Source organism: Dermacentor silvarum, chromosome 1 (genome assembly GCF_013339745.2).
Source record: "Dermacentor silvarum isolate Dsil-2018 chromosome 1, BIME_Dsil_1.4, whole genome shotgun sequence".
Taxonomy (NCBI): domain Eukaryota; kingdom Metazoa; phylum Arthropoda; class Arachnida; order Ixodida; family Ixodidae; genus Dermacentor; species Dermacentor silvarum.
The window spans coordinates 6269620-6289050 of NC_051154.1; the positions used below are offsets into that span (position 1 = coordinate 6269620).

Here is a 19431-nt window from a genome sequence, read left to right on the forward strand (position 1 = left end):
GTCATTGTTCAGATCACAGGAGCCAATAAAAGAGCATTGGGCAAATGTGTGCTGAGTATCATACCGCCTGAAAATCGTGGGACTGCGACTGAAGTTAATTAAGTGTCAATTCTTGAAACTAGAACTTGGGCCATATCATTAGTGCGGGTTCGTCTGTGTCCAAACCTGTCCAAAACTGAGGCCGGTCTGGAAGTCCCTGCACCTTGAGGTGTCAAGGAAATTCAGTTACCTTGGGTTAACTTTTACAGAAAGTCCTTGCCAAACCTATCTGCGGTGCTCCATCCTCTCAATAGTCTGTTGGTGCCGGGAGCACCTTGGCTCTGGGCGGCTGATAAAGAGCTCGCATTTCGGAAAAGGAAATAGCTGTTGGCCTCTGCTGGGGTATTGGTGCACTTTGATACCAAAATGTCAACTGTGCTAATCACTGATGCATCTCCTCTCGGCATAGAAGTTCTGACTCAGTGGGAACCATCTGGAGAAGAGTGCCCCGTTGCATTTGCTTCTTGCAGCCTGGCCACTGCGGAGAAAAACTATAGCCAGTTAGATAAGGAGGCATTGATCTTTGTTTTTGGAGTCGCAAAGTTTAGACAATACTTGCAGGGCTGGCATTTTGAAGCAATCCAAAGTGCTGCTCTCCAAGGGTGTTGAGGTGGGCTCTGCTGTTGTCTGGGTACAGCTATATCCTGAGGTCCAGGCTGGGTTTCTAAATTGCCCATGCTCATGGGTTAAGCTGGCTACCCCTACCAATTGCCCCGCTGACATTTTTAGGCTTGGAGTTTGGGTGCTGTCGCCAAATGCTGTCGCTACAGCCACTGCTAGGGATCCAGTGCCATCCAAAGTAAGAGCCCAAGTAAGTATGATCCAGCTGAACCAGGGATCACATGGAAGACCATACGAGGCTCACTTCTATTGGTTGAGTGTCCGAGGGAACTCGGACACTCAACCAATAGAAGTGACACTCAACCAACACACGACACTCAACACTCAACCAACACACGACACTGTGTGTTGTGGGGCAACAGTCTTTGTGGCGACCTCCTTGCAAGGTGAAGTTCTCCATTTGCTGCATGAGAGTCACCCAGGAGGGCCCAAAATGAAGGCAGGGAGTCATCGCCTTGAGTCATCGTAGCCTTTGCCTTAGATAACGACATAATGGCAACCATTCAAATGTGCCCTGTTACCAGGAGCACCAGAGAGTGGCACCAGCGGCACCTGTCATGCCCTGGCCACATCTGGAAAAACCTTGGTCACAGCTGCATGTGGATTATGTAGGTCCTTACAGGAACACCTGTTTTTTTATTGCAGTAGGTGCATTCTCGAATTGGATGGAAGTATTCCCAATCTTCACAGCGTCTTCTGAAGCAACTACAGTGCAGTCCACTTATTACGATACCACATATAACCATATATCGGCTGTAATGATGAGTCGACTCAAGAGCATCAGCTTATGCATTAAGGCTATGAGAAGAAAAAAAAACGCATAACAATGTTATTCACCGCATATCAGATATAACGATACAAATTTTGCCTTCTGGACAGCGTTTTCCATGTAGAATAATAGTGACATTTGCGTTGCTAACTTCCCCTTAATTGATTGATGCCGAAAGGGGGGGGTATTTTGCCTACGCAAGTTTGTATCTGCCGCCATTACCGCGCACTGCGTCCTGCCGCGTGCTGATTACAAAAGCCAGAGAGCATCGCAAGTTAGCGCAGTGTGCCACAAGATGGCACCAGCTGCTTCACGTCTGCATTGGCCACGATCGTTCTCCGCGTGGCCAGAGGAGAGCGAGAGAAAAAGTGTAAAGTGAAGCAGTGCCCGCCCTTTCTACAATCTCTCTCCCTCTCTCAGCAAGCGCAGAAGTGCGCCGCGGTAGCAGCGGGCCGCCCAGTTAGTAGAGGGTAGTGCCGACAAAGCCCAAAGCTGTATCGCTTGAGACGAAGCTGCAAATTTTGTGAGACTCGAAGACGTATGAGCTCGCTAAGTTGAGATCAACGATTCTGAAAACTGGGAGCTCTGTGATCATGAAGGCTGGAACTAGTGGTCATGCCGATCAACGGAAACGGCGGGCTTTGTGCGCCATAATGGAACCCCCCATGGGTGATACCAATACGGTGTAAGCCGTTGACATTATTGAGCTCTGAGAGCATGCCTCTACTGACAATGAAAGAGGTGGTGCTTCAATGGAGGAGTTTCTAAGTGCAGATAGCACTGCCTCATTCTGCGAAGAGATCTCCGATGGGGCGATCGTTGTCGCGACAGACGGCATTGTTGTGCGACGGAGGCGATGACTGCAACGGCAGTGGTGATGAAATTGAAAATTGCTCGTTTTTTAAAACAACCCCAATGTTCACGCAAAGTGCACTGTCGTTGACCAAGTCGCTCCTTGATTTCCTGCACGCTAAATTATTGCTGCCAGTGTTCGCACAGCAGCTGGACGCGATGCACACCGCGGTTGTGAACCTGAAACTCCTGTGAAAGCAAGTGCAGATTTCTGACTATTCCGGCGTGCCTAATGCCTGACACACTGTTTAGAGGTATAAATAAACGTTTCAGTTTTCACAGCCTACTTTCTACAGCGTTATTTTTTAGCACAAGTGGCAAATTTGGTTTCGGAACTACAAAGGTATGTTCGTCAGCTTTTTTTTTTGTTTTTACGGCAGTCCAGATACAGCGATGATCAGTTACGATTGCATTTTTCGTTCTTCTTGATATCGTTATAAGTGGGGACTGCTTTCTATTGCGTGCATGCAAACTAAGTTCCCAAACCAAGGCCTGCCTGGAGGTAGTGGTTTCTGGTAATGGGCCTGCATTCATCAGTCAGCTGTATGAAACATTCCTCAAGAGAAACGGTGTGAGGCGAATATGGGTGCATCTAATGGTGCAGGTGAGTGGGCAGTGTTAAAAGCAAGTTGCGGAAGGCTGGCTCTCTATGCACTCAGATTACTAGCAGGCTCTTGACCGATAGGTCTATGCTGCATGAAGTCACGAGTTGATGGGGCGGAAGCTGAAGACTGCGTTGAACCTGTTACACCCACACCTCAGGGCTAGGGTACTACAGAAGCAGCTAAAGCAGAAAATTGGATGTGACCAAGGGAAACTCGGGAACTTCCGTCCAGACCCACCGTGGCTACCCGCTGTCCTTTCATCACCGAGCAGTGCAATTCTTCCATTAATGTTCTATTGGAAGATGGGCAGCTTTCAACATGACACCTGGATCACATCTGGCTGCCCTGCCATGACTACAATTCCAACAGCTTGGGATGTAGCTCCAAGCCTCGGCATGGTTCAAAGGCAGGCAACTCCACACTGCTCTGACAATACCAGTCCTGAACAAGATTCTGGTGAAGGCGAGCCAGAGGTCCTAGCAATCCTGTTTTGCGTTTAATTACCAGGGTGCAAGGACCTGTTTTGTGCTGCTTACCTTAACAGCCTTAAACTCTCTTTTCACCATATCTAAATAAAGCAGGGAGGGTATGTGATAAAATTAGTTGTTCTGGTGGCGCCACAGTTCAAGGGAGTAAACACAGTGCACATGTCCTGGCTTGGTCAGCGTGAAACGCACCCAACTGCGTTAATTCTTTTCAGTTCGTTGGCCGGCATGACACATTGTCATACAGTCGTGATGCAATCGCCACCCTCTTGCCTCATACCGTTTCTAAATTTGTCGTCCGACTCCATCATACCTTCGTTGCTATACAGTTGTTAGCCCGTCGTCGTCACACTTTCCTATCATTTCAGAAATGCTGTTGTTGTCGTACCACCTTCATTTCATTGAAGTCAGTCTGTCGTAATCGTACTGTCATTTAAATGTGATTGTCACTGTTGTCATGCCATCGTCCTCATTGTGTCATTGTCATACACTTTATCATGCGTTCGTTGTCATACCGTCGTCGTCATGCCATCTTGGTTGTTCCATTGTCATCATTTCATCTTCATCATCCCATTGTCCTCATGCCATCCTTGTCATGCTGTTGTCATTATACCATCACCAACTTTTAAAAACCGTCGTCCCTTTGTCGCCACGCCCTTGTCGTCATATCACCTTTGTCGTTCCATTGTCATCATTCCATCTTCATCATCGGATTATCATCACACCATGGTCATCGTGCAGTAGTCATCCCATTGTCCTCATGCCATCCTTGTCATGCTGTTGTCATACCATCACCAACTTTTGAGAACCGTTCTACCTTTGTCGTCACGCCCTTGTCGTCGTACCACCTTTGTCGTTCCATTGTCATGATTCCTTCGTCATCTGATTGTCATCACACCATGGTCATCGTGCAGTAGTCATCCCATTTTCCTCACGCCATACTTGTCATGCTGTTGTCATTATACCATCACCAACTTTAGAGAACCATCATCCCTTTGTCATCATGCCCTTGTTATGTCACCTGTATCGTTCCATTGTCGTTACTGCATATTCGTCATACAGTCGTCTTCATTAAAGGGAAAATGAGACATCCACCTAAATGTAGCAATTGCTTCAAAGGAAACCCATACGGGTTCCTCGAAAGAAAGCCTCGCAGTTGAAGAAAAATTCGTCCTGGTCCGGGACTCGAACCCGGGACCACCGCCTTTCCGGGGCAGCCGCTCTACCATCTGAGCTAACCAGGTGGCTAGCAGATGGCAGGGCGAAGTCGAATTTGTCAACAACTCGAAGCAAAGGCAGGTGTTCGTTTTAATAGTTCAGCGGAATTCAATTATGTTAAGCTAATTTGAAACTATTGCATGTTACTGAACTTGCTTTAATGATGAAAAATTTGAAACAAGTTGCATTGTGTCTTAAATTGGGATTGAATATCCTGGCATTTATTTGCTCTTATGTTAATGAATTATTTCCTTAGTATTCTAGAAAAGCATTAAGAATGTAATTTTTTTTCTTGCATTAAAATGATTGTAGACAAGCCAGTGCAAGGCAGCGCATCATTCACTGCTGCCGACAGTACATATTTTTGTACAGAAACAAGATTGTCGAAAAACTCTGCCTTTAAGCACAACCTCGCCTATTAAAAAAAATAATTGACCCAGCTTCAGCGAAATTTTTTCTCTGCTTGCGCTTTTAGTTGCTATGAAAAGATTACTTTTGAAAGTGAAGACAGTCTAGGAAACTTATTGCTGAGAGTTTTCCACCATTCAAGCAGTTTTCCAATCTATTCCACACCTTCACAATGCAGATATCTTGACACATCTCATCATTTTGTTCGGACTTTGTGACGTCTTGCTGCTCTTTAAATTTGTCCTCCCCACAAAATCTCATCATTTTGTTCGGACTTTGTGACGTCTTGCTGCTCTTTAAATTTGTCCTCCCCACAAAACTTTCCCTTGTTGTTGGGTCTGAGCATAAAGCTCCGCTCTAGGAATGTGGGGTCTTGATAATCTGGAGCCCTATGTTTCCCAGTGTTGCAAAGGTCGACGAGACTGGGAATGAGAGGGGCATTACTAATGTGGAGTGCACTGCTCCTGTCCCAGAAAGCGACACGTGCCACTGACCCAACATTCTGTAAGGGTTTTTATTGGCGACAGTTATGCAAAAAATTGCAGGTAGCACACCTGGGCCCGGCCTGGTTTGTTTCAGCTGCCCGCTCTTCACAGATAACAGCAACTATGCAACCAGACGTAGGCACTGCTATTTGATGCACTCAAGCCACCTTTGTGGCGAAGATAAGTGTGGTTCTATTGGTTGATATTGGTTGATAAGTGTGGTTCTATTGGTCGTGCAAGCATGGCATTGGTGGTGCACTGCTGGTTGTTTTTTCATCCCCACAATTCAAGTGACAGTTATTGGGAAGGTTGCATTTTTTTGTGTGGCTTCTGTGGCAATTTGACCGACTCCTGCCATGGGTTAGTGTCGCATATTCGCCAATCGCATGGATGAGCACAAGATAGCTACATCCCACTTCATGCATATCCTCAAGAAGGCTCTTAGTAGAGTATTCTGGCATCTGCTAACACATGGCCTGTGGTGATGCCATCTGGTAGACAAAAATCAAAGCACTTATTGAAAACATTGGCATCATATTTCATAATGTGTAACAGTATCAAGACGGACAACTTATTCCAAAGACAGCAGCACATCACCACTAATATCTTTCTTGATATGGGATGAGAATAAATGGAAGCAGATTACACAATTTATTTTTTGTGAATGCAATGAAGAACAAGTAACGTGGTAAAGTAAGATACAATCATGCACAATGGACGCCACCTTGTCTTCACCACTAGCTATTCAAGCTACACAAACCTCAGCTCCAAAAAATGGTGCACATCTACAAGCCGCTGTGTTGTGCTGGTGCAAACATTAGGCTCCGATGCTTTTTTCATATGCAAGCATTTTGCATCTGCTTTCTGTAACTTGTCATTGCAGCACTTGGATGGAACACTAAGAAAGCCTTCTGGCAGAACAATATAACTTTTATTTCTCTTTTATGCTTGAAAAATCAGTGGGCTGGCTGCATTACACGTCTGCTTCGACTGTTCACGTTTTTATTTTTATTTTTCTCTGTGTCAAAACACTTTTGCAATGGAATTGTTTCTTGTTAATCATTTGGATCCATTGCCACAAATGACAGAACGATGATTTTTTTCTACTCTGGGCTCTGGTGAAGGAAAAACCTTGTGTTGATGATGGAAGAACCATAGCTCCAATGTCCACCTTTTTTGATGCAGGCAATCTGTACTAGTTAGCCTGCTGTATGTGTAGGTGAGGCTGGGTGCGGTTTTATGTCTTCTTCTTTTTCTACAATAAATATGTTTGTTGAAGGGGACTGTCCTCTTGTGACTTATAGTAGTTCAATTAAAAACATGCCTTTATTGCCACTGCATTACTGTATAATCAGCAAAAGCATCCAGAATGTTTTACTAGATCCTATTGGCTCATGCTGTGTTTGTTACTGCATTTGAACAAAGTGGGCACATGTGACATGGTTATTGAAATACTGAAGCAGTTGCCAGCAATGGTGATCTTATAAACATGCAGGAGGCGCCATCTGGCATCCGCGCTGTGGTCCAGGGCCCGATGGTAAAGCGGAGGACAGGAAACTGGATGACACGCGCAAAGACGCGGTTGCTGAGGAGCAGGTAGAGAGCATGTTTGCTTGTTGCATGCACTGTCTTTAATACGCTGGGTATTTAATGTCTCCAAGATTTCAACATGAAGCCGAATGCACTTGAAGCCATTATTTTACGACTCTGTTTTTATTGGTATTCATTTAGAGCAGATGTGGAACTAGTAGGTGAATGTATCTGTGATTACTTTCATGAACACTTAGTGGTAGCAAAATAATACTAAAAGATTTTTTAAAGATGTTGATGGCTCTGCTTAGTGTAGAACCATGCATGCATGGAGTAGAAAAGTGAGGGGTGGCATTGATGTGTCATGCTTTGTAACATTAGACAATTTGCTCTCATTTCAATGTCCACTTTTAATTTCATATAGTGACCTTATGTTATTATGCATTTTCTTTACTTTTTTACTGTCCCTGTGTTAAGTAATTCTTATAGAGTTTATAGCTGGGCGAGTTAGTATGAATGCATAGCTCAAACCGCACAACGAGACACAAGGTAAGAGACGAGTGCAGATTGAGTTTATTGAAAAACGAAAAACCCTTATGGGGGAATATCATGTCACCATCACAGCTCAAAAGGTACAAGCGTACATAAACAGTGGCATGATTTACATTCTTGTGCTACACGTGGAGCATTAATAGGCGTATTCTTTGTCTGAAAGATTAATTGAAGGTTGGCTAGCACACCCCTCCACCTGATATGGAATGCCTCGATGATCATGCGCCCTATGGTTCTTCACTCTATTGACTACTGTGTTCCTGAAATCTGGACCGCACCCACCATCTCAGCAGTGCATGTTGCAAGTGGACGTCTCCGAAAGAGATTACTCATGCTCTCTTGATCTGAGCTCAATGCAACTCCCAATTTCCCATAACTGATACACCACTCCCACTTTGACAGCATGGAAAATGGTGCAATTCCATTGCTTCTCCTGCCACGAGGCACACAAATATACCCTTGCCCGACTCCCTCTTGAGTGATACTAACCAGCTTTCGGGGGGGAGGAGGTCCTGAATGGGACCACCTGCGCCCGGAGGAGGTTCTGCGGGGATGACTGCAGGGAAGTGAGCGGCGGAATCGGCAACTTCCAAGGCAACCGCAACTGAGCGTCGCTGTAGGCTGCAGCACTAAGCACTGGTGCACATACTGTGAGCTTTATATTCACGCTTCATCTTCTTCATCTGTATATATTCATCATCATGGCCAGCGTCATTCTCTTCAGCGTGTGGCCCTGCTGAATAAAGTGTCGAGGTATAATGGCTGCCTCACAAGTGGTGGAGGTTGCTTTCGATCCCTTGGTCCTCTGCGGCTTCAAGTTTGCCTGGAGCTTCGTTCAGGTCGCTGCTAGCTTTGCCCTTCCGCTGCCATGGCCCAAGAAGAGCCACCAGGAGCCTCCAGCGTCACCGTCTCTGCCCAACCTGCAGCTCCCTCATGGACTGTCAGCACTTGGCAGCACGAACCTGCCATGTTTGCTTGCCTCCGTGGAGATGTTTCCTTCTACCTCACTGATGTTGCTGAGACTTGCACCTTGCCTGACTGGGCGGTGTTAAAACACCAGCTTCGGCAGATTTTTGACATCCCAAACATCCACTCTGAGGTTGCCAAGAAAAAGCTCGATGGACACATGCAACTTCCCGCGAAGCATACTTCTTATATTGAAGACGTCTTCACCCTTGGTCACTGTGTTGACGCCACCATGAGAGAATCCGATCGTGTTCGTCACATCCTACAGGGCATTAGACACGTTGGTTCAACGTACTGGCAATCAAGAATTCCACTGTCTTTGACGATGTCATCACGACAACACTCGCATGCACTGCAGTCCATCTGTTTACAGCCTGACGCTTGTGACACGTGTCCTTCCTCAGATATGGACCTGTGTATGCTGATTTGGGCTCTCATATGCGAAGAGCTTCAAGAGCATGGACTGCTCAGTCCTCCCGGCACTCAACCTCGATCTTCAGTTCCTGACATCTTCAAAGAGGAGCTCTCCTCCACGGCTTGTATTGTGAGCTGTGCCCCTCCAACACCGTCAACCTCGTATGCCCAGGTTTCTGCCATGCAACCAGCCTTCATTCAGACAGTGCCTCCTGCCCCTGCTACTGCTCACAACCTTCTGACGTCTCAAGCAACCCGTGCACCTGCCCCCTGCATTTGACTTTACCTGGCATTCACCCTGCCCAGTTTGCTTTTATTGCGGTATTCGTGGGCATATATTGCGGTTTTGTCGAGAACGCCAACAGGACGAATGCCATGGCTACAATGTTTATGAAAGACACCTGTTGCTTCCTTCGAGTCAATTGGTACCAGCGCCGGCCTTCACCACACTCCTTTTCTCCGCCTCCCAATCCGAAAGTGCCTCGCAATTACCTTCTAGGGCGCCGCCACTCCCTCCCTTCTCTGACGCTCAACATCACCCCTACAACCCGGAAATAACCGGAAAAATAAGCCGAAGGGGAGATGTGTATACATTGCCCCAGATTGTTGATGCCTTTCATTACAATGCGCGAAGTATTTCTGCAGCCTTGATCTATGCACTGGTTACTGGTAGATCCTCATGCATGAAGCCGACAAGGTAAGGACTGCCTTTGCCACCTCCGATGGACATTATGAATTTAACGTAATGCCTTTTGGCATATGTAACGCTCCCGCAACATTTGAGCAAATGATTGACACTGTACTACGGGACCTAAAATAAAAGACTTGTTTATGCTTCCTGGACAACATAAGCATATTTTTCGTCAAACTTTCATCAGCACTTGCAGCGCCTCGACGAAGTCCTGACATGCCTCTCAGCTGCTGGCCCTCAGCTGAATACAAAAAAGTGCCACTTCGCCAGCAAAACCATTAAAGTACTCGGACACCTTGTCAACAAGGAGGGCATTCAACGTGACACCGATAAGATTACCGCTGTCCTCTGCTTCCTCAGGCTTCAACGAGCCAAAGACACCTAGCTTCCTTGGCTTAGCTTCGTATTTCTAGTGCAATCACCACAAAGGAAAAATCTGATTCTGTGAAGCGAGGAAAAGGCTAGGGCACCTAACTAAAATACGTTATGCCAGTGAGGTAAGGCAGGGGGCAGCGCCACACCTGTTTCAGGGGTCTACATCGTCTGCACACGGTAGTCTTGTAGAAACTCCATCCTCCCCCTTACTGGCAGCAGCCAGTGCTGCCCCATCATCATCGAAGACTGGCCGGCAGATCGCAGTGTTGCAGGGCCCGAAGCTGAATCAAACTCCACGGCCCGAGACACACATCTCGGCGCCTCTTTTGAGTGATTTTAGTGAGAGTAGTGATCTTTTTACTACATGTCACCTGTCACTTTTTAGCTCGCACACACATAAGTAAACAGTTTTATTTGCTTTACAATGGCTTTCATCATCCATTGGAATTGTAGAGGCCTGATCCATAATCTAGGTGACATCAAAGACATCATAAATAAGCTATCGCCAGTTGTATTCTGCCTTCAAGAAACGAACTTAGGCCTTAAAAATACACATTTTCTGAAAGGTTTTACCGTCGTACGTAAGGACCGCGAACACTCCAGCCGTCTGTCAGGAGGAGTCGCCATAGTCATGCAGGGCGGCACTTCTACCCAAAATGTCCAATTAAATACATCTTTCGAGGCTATAGTGGCCACCGTTCTGTCTCACAAAACCATTACCATTTGTTCACTGTACCTACCACCCCATAGCCATTTTACTATTAGAGATTTAGAAAATTTAACAGAGCAGCTGCTTGAGCCTTTTGTTTTAGAGTTAAACCTGCTTATAACGAACCTCCATATAACGAATTTCTGGATATAACGAAGTTTTTGTATTCTCCGGCGTGACTCCATAGAAGCACATGTATTTGAAACCTCTACGTAACGAAGTGGCAGCGGGAGACCCCCTCGATATAAAGAATTTCCCCGCCAATAACCTAGAGATTTCGCCCCAAATTTTGTCATTTTTGTGCGAGCAGCAACCGGAAGCACCTTCTTCGCCGCGACGGAAGTGGTGGCGTCGCACTTGGCGAGCTCGAATTCACGGCTCGAGAGCGAGCCCACGTGTGCGAGGCGGGCCTGCATCCCTCGACCCGGCATTCTTGCCGCCGCGGGCGTGACCTTTCCCCTTCCCTTCATTCAAACCTGAACCCGCCGCTTGCTGCAGCTGACCCAGCCCAGCCCGCCAAGCCGGCACTATCCTTTTCCTGTCGATGTTGCCAAAGGGGGAAAAATAAAACTTTTTTGGTTTCAACGCGCTGGCTGCGTCACTCTCTGGTTACTGCGCAAGTCTCTGCGCTTCACTTCACTAACTTGACACTGTGCTACGACGCCATCGTGTCGCTCGCTCTACGTTTCCGACGCCTCGCGCTTGTGCGAAACGGCACGCGTCCACGCATCCAGTACCTGGTGTCACATTCGAAGGATGAGTGCTTCGATGAAGAAATTGACCTTGTCTGCAGTTCCCTTTGAAGATAAGCCCGCGCGGGCGCACACTTTTTCCACATCGCAGATCGCTTTCAAGATACGGCAGCCGCCGCTAACCTCCCTTTCTCGCCTCCCCCGCCGTGCCTAGCGCGGAAGCGCGCTTCTGCCCCCTTCCCCCCCTTCTCCCTCCCTCCCTCCCTCGCGCGCGCGAGATTGAGTCTGACCCCCGCAAGCTTTCACTTTCACTCGCACACACAGCGTACGGCACGCGGTGACGATGTTGCCGTGTTTGGACTCTACAGGAAACCTCAAAGCGACGCCCACGGCGATGGCCCAAATGAGCTTTGCAATAAAATGTGCTTCTTCGCGGTTACTACTCCGATGGCGACAGCGAATTCGCACCCCCTACAGGCAGCTTCTCCGCGTTACCGGGAACTTATCTCGAAGGCCATGCCTTTGTGCGCGGCAATTGGCAGAAAATACGTCATGGTGGCCATGTTGTAAGTTCACTATTGCTGGCGACTGTCGTCCGGGCGTCGCAACTCGAGAATCGAACGTCCACGTGCATGAGATTTTGCCAATTTTGTGCCTGTGCGTGTACAACAAGAAAAATAGTACCCACTAACCGTTTGGTGGGCAATGAGCGACTACGGCTTTAGCAGTCAGCCAACACATGGGGTTCATTGGGGGCTGGGTGGGGGAATCTTCGCGACTAGGTTTAAACCGCAACTACGCATTAAGCGGGTACATATTAACAAGGTTTGACTGTACTATCCTTACTTAGTATAGCTGTCTGCTAATTTGCTGTCGCAATCGCAAAGACCTTCGCCTTTCGGGCGAAACTGGGACTTTTTTGTTCATCGCAACTTTAGTGTATTGAGGGTAAATCTTGTGTGATAGTACATACGGTAAGCGTTTCTTTTTCCAATTTTCGTGCCGAACCTACATATAACGAAATCCTCTTTATAACGAAGTTTTTCGGGAATTTGTCAATTTCTTTATGTCCAGGTTTAACTGTAGTTGGAGGTTTTAATGCTCATTGTACTCTTTGGGGCAGTGACAAAACTGACCCAAGAGGCCAACTCATTAAATATTTTATTTTGTCCAGTGATATCTGCCTTTCAAACTCGGGTGCATCAACATATTTTTTACTGAATTCACGTACATTAGTTGTTTAGATTTAGCTTTTTGCTCACCGTCTCTTTTTAGCGATCTTAAATGGGAAGCCCTCGACACGTCATATGGTAGTGATCACCTGTCGGCAATCATAAAACTCTTACCATCACCACCAACCTTAGGCGTTAAGCCACGCTGGTGGGAACTGCAGCTCGCTGACTGGCCAGTTTTTATGGAGAATTCGAAACTAGAAGTTGTCTTCTCGCCAGAACTGAGCGTTCATGAACTCAATAAAAAGTTCATTGAGGTTATAATCTCAGCCGCAGAAACAGCGATATCTCAGTCATCCTGTATTTTGCGCAAAAAACTAAATCCCTGGTGGACAGAAGAGTGTACCGAAGCTAAAAAACAACAAAATAAGGCATGGGGAATCTTACGAAGGTATCCGACCTATAACAACCTCCTAGGCTTCAAACAGGCCTAAGCCAAAGCATGATTTGTTCGGCGTCAGGCGGAGAAATCGTCATGGAAAAAATATGTATCTTCAATAATAGTTCAGTCACATCTAAACAAATGTGGAACCGGGTTAAAAAATTTAAAGGAGAGTACACATCATACACAGTACCACTACTTACAGGTCCAGGCACACAAACGACACTACAAGACCAGGCCGCCTTATTAGGCAAACACTTCCACGTCCCAAGCTCAGCGAATTACTGACACATTTTTAAAACACAGAGTCGGCTGAGAAACAGAGACTGCCCATTACCGGCGCTTCAATGGAACAATATGACACTCTTACAATGCAGGAATTAAACAGGGTTCTATCGGCCGGTAAAAAAACAGCAACAGGTCTTGACCGGGTCCACTACACAATGCTGGCACACCTATCTCAAGCATTGGTAGAGGCACTCCTTCAATTTTTCAACAAGAAATGACAATCTTGGATAATGCCTACAGATTGGAAAAACGCAGTAGTAGTGCCTTTTCTAAAATCTGGTAAAACTGCATCATCCCCAAGCAGCTACAGACCCATTGCACTAACAAGTTGTCTAGCCAAATCATATGAGAGCATTATAAACATGAGACTCGCATTCATCCTTGAATCAAGAAACCTAATAGACATGCACCAGTGCGGATACAAAAAGGGCTGCTCCACCACTGATCATCTCATCCGACTAGAGCATGAAATACGTGATGCGTTTCTACACAAACAACACTGTCTCGCGGTTTTCTTTGACTTAGAAAAAGCGTACGATACCGCATGGCAATATGGAATTTTGAGAGACCTGGCTGATTTGGGAATTCGTGGGAGAATGTTAAACTGCCTTTCACAACACACACAACACTTTCACGCGCAGTTACACAAGAAAATGGCGTCCCACAAGGTTGCATTCTTAGCACGACTCTCTTCATAGTCAAAAAGAACTCTGTTAACAAAATCATTCCATCGTCTGTTATGCTTTCAATATATGTTGATGATTTGCAAGTGGCTTGCCGCACCTCAAACCTATCCACCTGTGAAAGACAGCTACAAATAACAATAAATAATCTCACACAATGGGCTGACAAAAATGGTTTCCACTTTTCAACCCACAAAACCGTTACAGTGCTGTTTTCCCAGAAGCGAGGCTTACATTGCGATCCAGTTCTGACACTGCATCGTGCAACACTGCCAGTCAAACAAGACTACAAATTTTTAGGCGTAACATTTGACACAAAACTGAACTTCCTGGCCCACATTAACACAACAAAAATTAAGGCAAATAAAGCATTAAATATTCTCAAAGTGTTATCGCACAAGCACTAGGGATCTGACCGAATGTGCCTACTACGTATTTACCGGTCCCTTGTGCGTCCTTTGTGCGCAGTGTAATTTATGCTGCAGCCGGGCAATCCAACATTAAACGACTTGATCCAATTCATAATCTTGGCCTACGATTGGCGAGCGGTGCCTACAGAACATCGCCTGTCCAAATTTTAGACGTTGATTGCAATGAGCCTTCCTTACAGCACTGCAGAGCACTACTAGCCCTTTCCTATGTACTAAGAATTCGGTCAACACCACAACATATATGCTACAAAATTGTAACACAATGCAACCTACGATTACACTACACAAATAAGCCGAAAATGATACGGCCACTTGTCTTACGATGTGAGGAATACTGTCACTTGAGGTCCTGCAGCTTGCTGAAAGGCCACAAAGACTGGCCCCATGGTGCGATTTTACACAGCTATGTGATCGGACACTTACCCACTTAAAGAAAAAGGACACCCCACAAGAACACATAATGCAAGAGTTCCGCACTATTCAAGACAAATATAAAGATCATACATAATTTTACACAGATGGTTCTAAAACACAAGAATACGTGGGTGTAGGAACCGTATCGAAAAATTGGGAAAATTGCATTCGAATACATCATTCTGCTTCAGTCTTTACTGCCGAAGTTATGGCTATATGGACGGCAGACCGACTAACTGAAGAGTGCTATCGTTTACACAGATTCGTTGAGTACACTCAGAGCTTTAAACTTAAAATCCGCCTGTCAACTGCTGCTTGGCGATGCTTGGTGATTAACATGGTGGTTAATAACAAATACGGATGAACCATACGATTCTGCTGGGTCCCTAGCCATGTTGGGGTACCAGGGAATGAATCGGCAGATAGATGCGCAGCCATGGCAGCGCACAAAGACCTAACACACACAAAACTTCCATACAAAGACAGCATCCGAGCAATTCGTAACGCCCTGGCATGAAAATGGCAACAAAAATGGAACTCCTGCATTAATAACAAGTTACACATAACCAAACCCCTGCTTGGCGAGTGGAAATCGTGCAGTCACCAGCAACGCTTCTATGAGGTGATCTTATGTCGACATTGAATAGGGCACACACATCTGACACATTTCTTACTTCAAAAAGAAGATCCGCCAACCTGCGATAAGTGTCATGAACCTCTTACAGTAATACAGTGCAGTCCACTTATAACGATATCAAGAACGAAAAATCCGATCGTTATAACCGATCATCGCTATATCTGGACTGCCGAAAAAAAAAAAAAAATGCCGAATATACCTTTGCAGTCCCGAAACCGAAACTGCCACTTGCGATAAAAAAATCTACGTTGTAGAAAGTAGGCCGTGATAAATAAAACTTTTATTTATACCTCTAAATAGCGTCTCAATTGTTAGGCACGCTGAAATAAAAATCTGCACTTGCTTTCGCGGAAATTTCAGATTCACAACCGCAGTGTGCATCGCGTCCATCTGCTGCGCGAACACTGGCGGCTATAATTTAGCGTGCATGAATTCGATGAGCGACTCGATCGACGACGTTGCACTTGGGTTGAACCTCGGGGTCAGTGTCAAAGACGGGCCATTGTCAATCACGTCGTGACTGCTGCTGCTGTCGTCGCCTCCATCGCACAGCGCCGCCGTCTGTCGCGACAATGATCGCCCCGTCGGAGTTCTCTTCGCAGAACGAGGCAGCACTATTTGCTCTGAGAAGCTCCTCCTTCGAAGCACCACTTATTTCATCGTTAGTAGCGACGTGCTCCCAGAGTTCGGACACCTCCGTGTTGGTTTCGTCGTGGAGCACGAAGCCCGCCTTTTCCGTTGATCGGCATGGACACTGCTTCTAGCCTTCATGATCGTGGCGCTCCCGGTTTTCATAATCGTCGATATCATCCACTGCGCGAGCTTGTACTTCGAGTCTTGCAAAATTTGCAGCTTCGCCTCGAGAGACGCAGCTTTGCGCTTTGTCGGCGCACCTCCCGCTGCTTCCGCGGTGCATTTCTGTGCTCGCTGATAGGGAGATTGTAAGGGGAGCATAGGCCGCGCAGGCGCCGCTTGCTTATCGCTTTCTCCCCCCTCTTGCAAAATCAGTTTGGTCTCAAGGGGCGCACCTGCCGCTGCTTCCCTTGAGAGAGAGCGTGGCAGGGAGCGCAGGCGCCCCTCGCCAGAGAAGACGTTGCCTTCGCTTGTCGCCTTTCTTCCGCCCTCTCCTCGCGCGACTGCCAGTGACGCGGGGGCGAAGCAGCTGGCGCCATCTTGTGCACGCTGCACCAACTTGCGATGCTCTCCGTGGCTTTCGCAATCGGCGCGTGGGCGGGATGCGCTGCGCGGTAATGGCGGCAGATACGAACACGCGTAGGCAAACTTTTCGCGCCGCCTCGGTTAAGGGCAATGTAGTAACGCAATTTTCACGATTATTCTGCATGAAAAACGCCACCCGGAAGCAAAATTTCAATCGTTATATCCGATATGCGGTGAATAACATATCGTTATGTTTTTTTTTCGCATAGCCCTAATGCATAAGTTGATACTCTTAGTTCTACTCATCGTTATAACCGATATATCGTTATCTGTGGTATCGCTATATGTGGACTACACTGTATTGCCGAACTTGGCGGACCTAAGGATTGATGGCAAAATGCGGAAGTGTCTAGCGGACTTTAGGTCCAATCGAATATTTCACTTGCGTCTGGGCGGAGTGCTCTCGCGCATATTTGTCCAGGAAAACGGCGTGCCACAGGTTTGTATTCTAAGCACAACACTGTTCATGGTGGAACTGCATTCTTTATAAGTTAATGATCTCCAAGTTGTGTGCCGCGCATTGAACATGCTGACTCACGAACAGATTCAAATCACTTCAAATAAATTGACACACGGTGCAAATAAAAGACAGCTTCCATTTCTCCACTAAAGAAACTGTAGCTGTAGTTTTTTTCACAAAAAAAGGGGCTTACAACTCGACCCTGTCTTAAAACTATATGAAGTTTTTAGGGGTTTTATTAGATAAGAAGCTGAACTTGCTCTCGCTCGCATAATCAGTCTGAAGGTTAAAGCAAGCAAGGCACTTAACGTTGTCAAAGTCCTGTCCCGGAAGCATTCGGCTCTGACTGCAAATGCCTTCTGCCGATCTATTGCTGCTTAGTACGCAGTAAAATAGACTATGGTCGCATAATTTATGGCTCAACCAGTCATACCTCTGGAAATTGGATCCAGTGCATAATCAAGGGCTACGCCTAGCAGCCGGTGCCTGCAGTACATTGCCTATTTCCAGTTTGTACTCTGAGAGTAATGAGCCATCCTTGGAACATAGAAAAATGCAACTCATGCTTACCTACGATCTCAGAGTTCGATTATCTCCAGAGAACATTTGCAATAACATTATCACCCACTGCTATACATGGCTACACTACATGAACAAACCACATGCAATTAGACCTCTCGCACTTTGGTACTAGGAAAAATGTTGTGAATACGATGTCCTTAATGAAGCACTTTCTGGTGCTAACAGGCCAATTTGGAGCATCTTTACACAGTTCCTTGATTTTTGTTAACACACTTAAAGAAGAGGTATACCCCACATGAACACATAATACACTAAAAGCTTGTTAATTCGTACCTCATTAATTCGAACTTTTGAATAATTCGAACTGACTGTCGCGGTCCGGCCACAGAGCATAGGCGTCTATGGGTAAACCAACTCGTTTATTTGCATGAGCATCGGCTCCTCCATCATCAATTCGAACTGTGCGCCGCTGAACTGAGTGCCGCCACGCAGTGATAAAAAAAAACGAAGCCACAATAAGTGGTTATGACGATAGTAGTGCCGACAGAAAATAGAAAGAAAGCAGAACAAGTGCCGTCCCCAGGAGAGTTTGTTCAGCCAAGGAAGAGCGGACATGGCCTTCGAGACTGTAGGATAGCGCGCTCGCTCTCAATTTTGGAGGCCCGAGAGCGGGCCTCTGGAAGCCAAGCCAGTGGAAAATCCAACATGGCGGTCTCCACGATCGGGTCGCGGGGCTCGGAACGAGTGATTTAGTCCGGAAAATCGAACTTTGGAGCCTGAATTTGTTCGAAAAATCGGTTGCGAAATTGCATTAGCTCTATGTGAACCCTGACTATGCATTTATGAAGTCGGGCGTCTATTTTTCAACTTCAAGGATGGTGAAGAAGCTATGCGTCACGATGGCGCTTTGGAATACAAACTGATGGCCATCACTTTTAAAGAAAAGAAGCAAAAAGTGATCAGATTATTTTGGTCAATAAATATTGTGAATTACAACTGCTTTCTAGCAACCCGGTGTCAATTCTTGCTGTTTTTCAATGGCTTTCGTTAGGTCGAATTCGGTTTAATTTGAACTCGTTAAGCATCCGTGCGAAATTCGAATTAACGAGCTTTTACTGTACAGGAGTTTCGCGCAGTACAAGAAACATGCAACACTAACACCGAATTTCATGCGGATGGGTCAAAGACATGAAATTATGTGGGAAGTAGTGCCATGGGAACATACTGTACGTGGGAACATACTGTTAGGCTACCACAGTTTGTCTCTGTTTTCACAGCTAAATGGTATGCTTTGTGGATGGCAGTGGAAAAAATTAGAACAGGCAAACACACTGAAGGAGTCATTTATACAGACTCTGAGTGCAGCATGGCCGAAGTCGCTTTTGTGCCGTTAAACCCGATTTAAGTATCGTGGCCAGCGTCATTCTCTTCAGCGTGTGGCCCTGTTGAATAATGCGTCGAGATATAACAGCTGCGTCGCAATACTTCTTGCTAGCCTCAAAAAAGCGCTCTGTTAGCACTGCTTGTGTGTCGTCTTCTGTGCCCATGGGCCGATGTGCCTCCGTGGCTGGTAGCACCAAAGTACGTGTTTGCCTTTAGAAGCTGGACTGCCTCTAACTAGGAGTAGGACTCGCCTATGCATGGTACTATCGCGCTCAGTATGAGCTACACCGCGGGAGCGCGTGGCCAAGCGCACTGTAAGGTTGTACAGTGGCACCGATCGGGACGTGTTTTCAAGTTATCAGGGGAGGGT

At 46.4% G+C, this 19431-nt stretch overlaps 1 protein-coding gene across 2 annotated transcripts in view; it reads left to right on the forward strand.

The window, feature by feature from the left end:
• The window catches only part of LOC119456311 (actin-binding LIM protein 3-like), a 277883-nt gene that overhangs the window by 92011 nt on the left and 166441 nt on the right, over positions 1-19431 (forward strand). For both annotated transcript variants that reach the window (XM_037718012.2, XM_037718022.2), the window contains exon 8: positions 6978-7078. In XM_037718012.2, coding sequence (XP_037573940.1) covers positions 6978-7078 — 101 coding nt within the window. The remainder of the gene's footprint in view (positions 1-6977; positions 7079-19431) is intronic.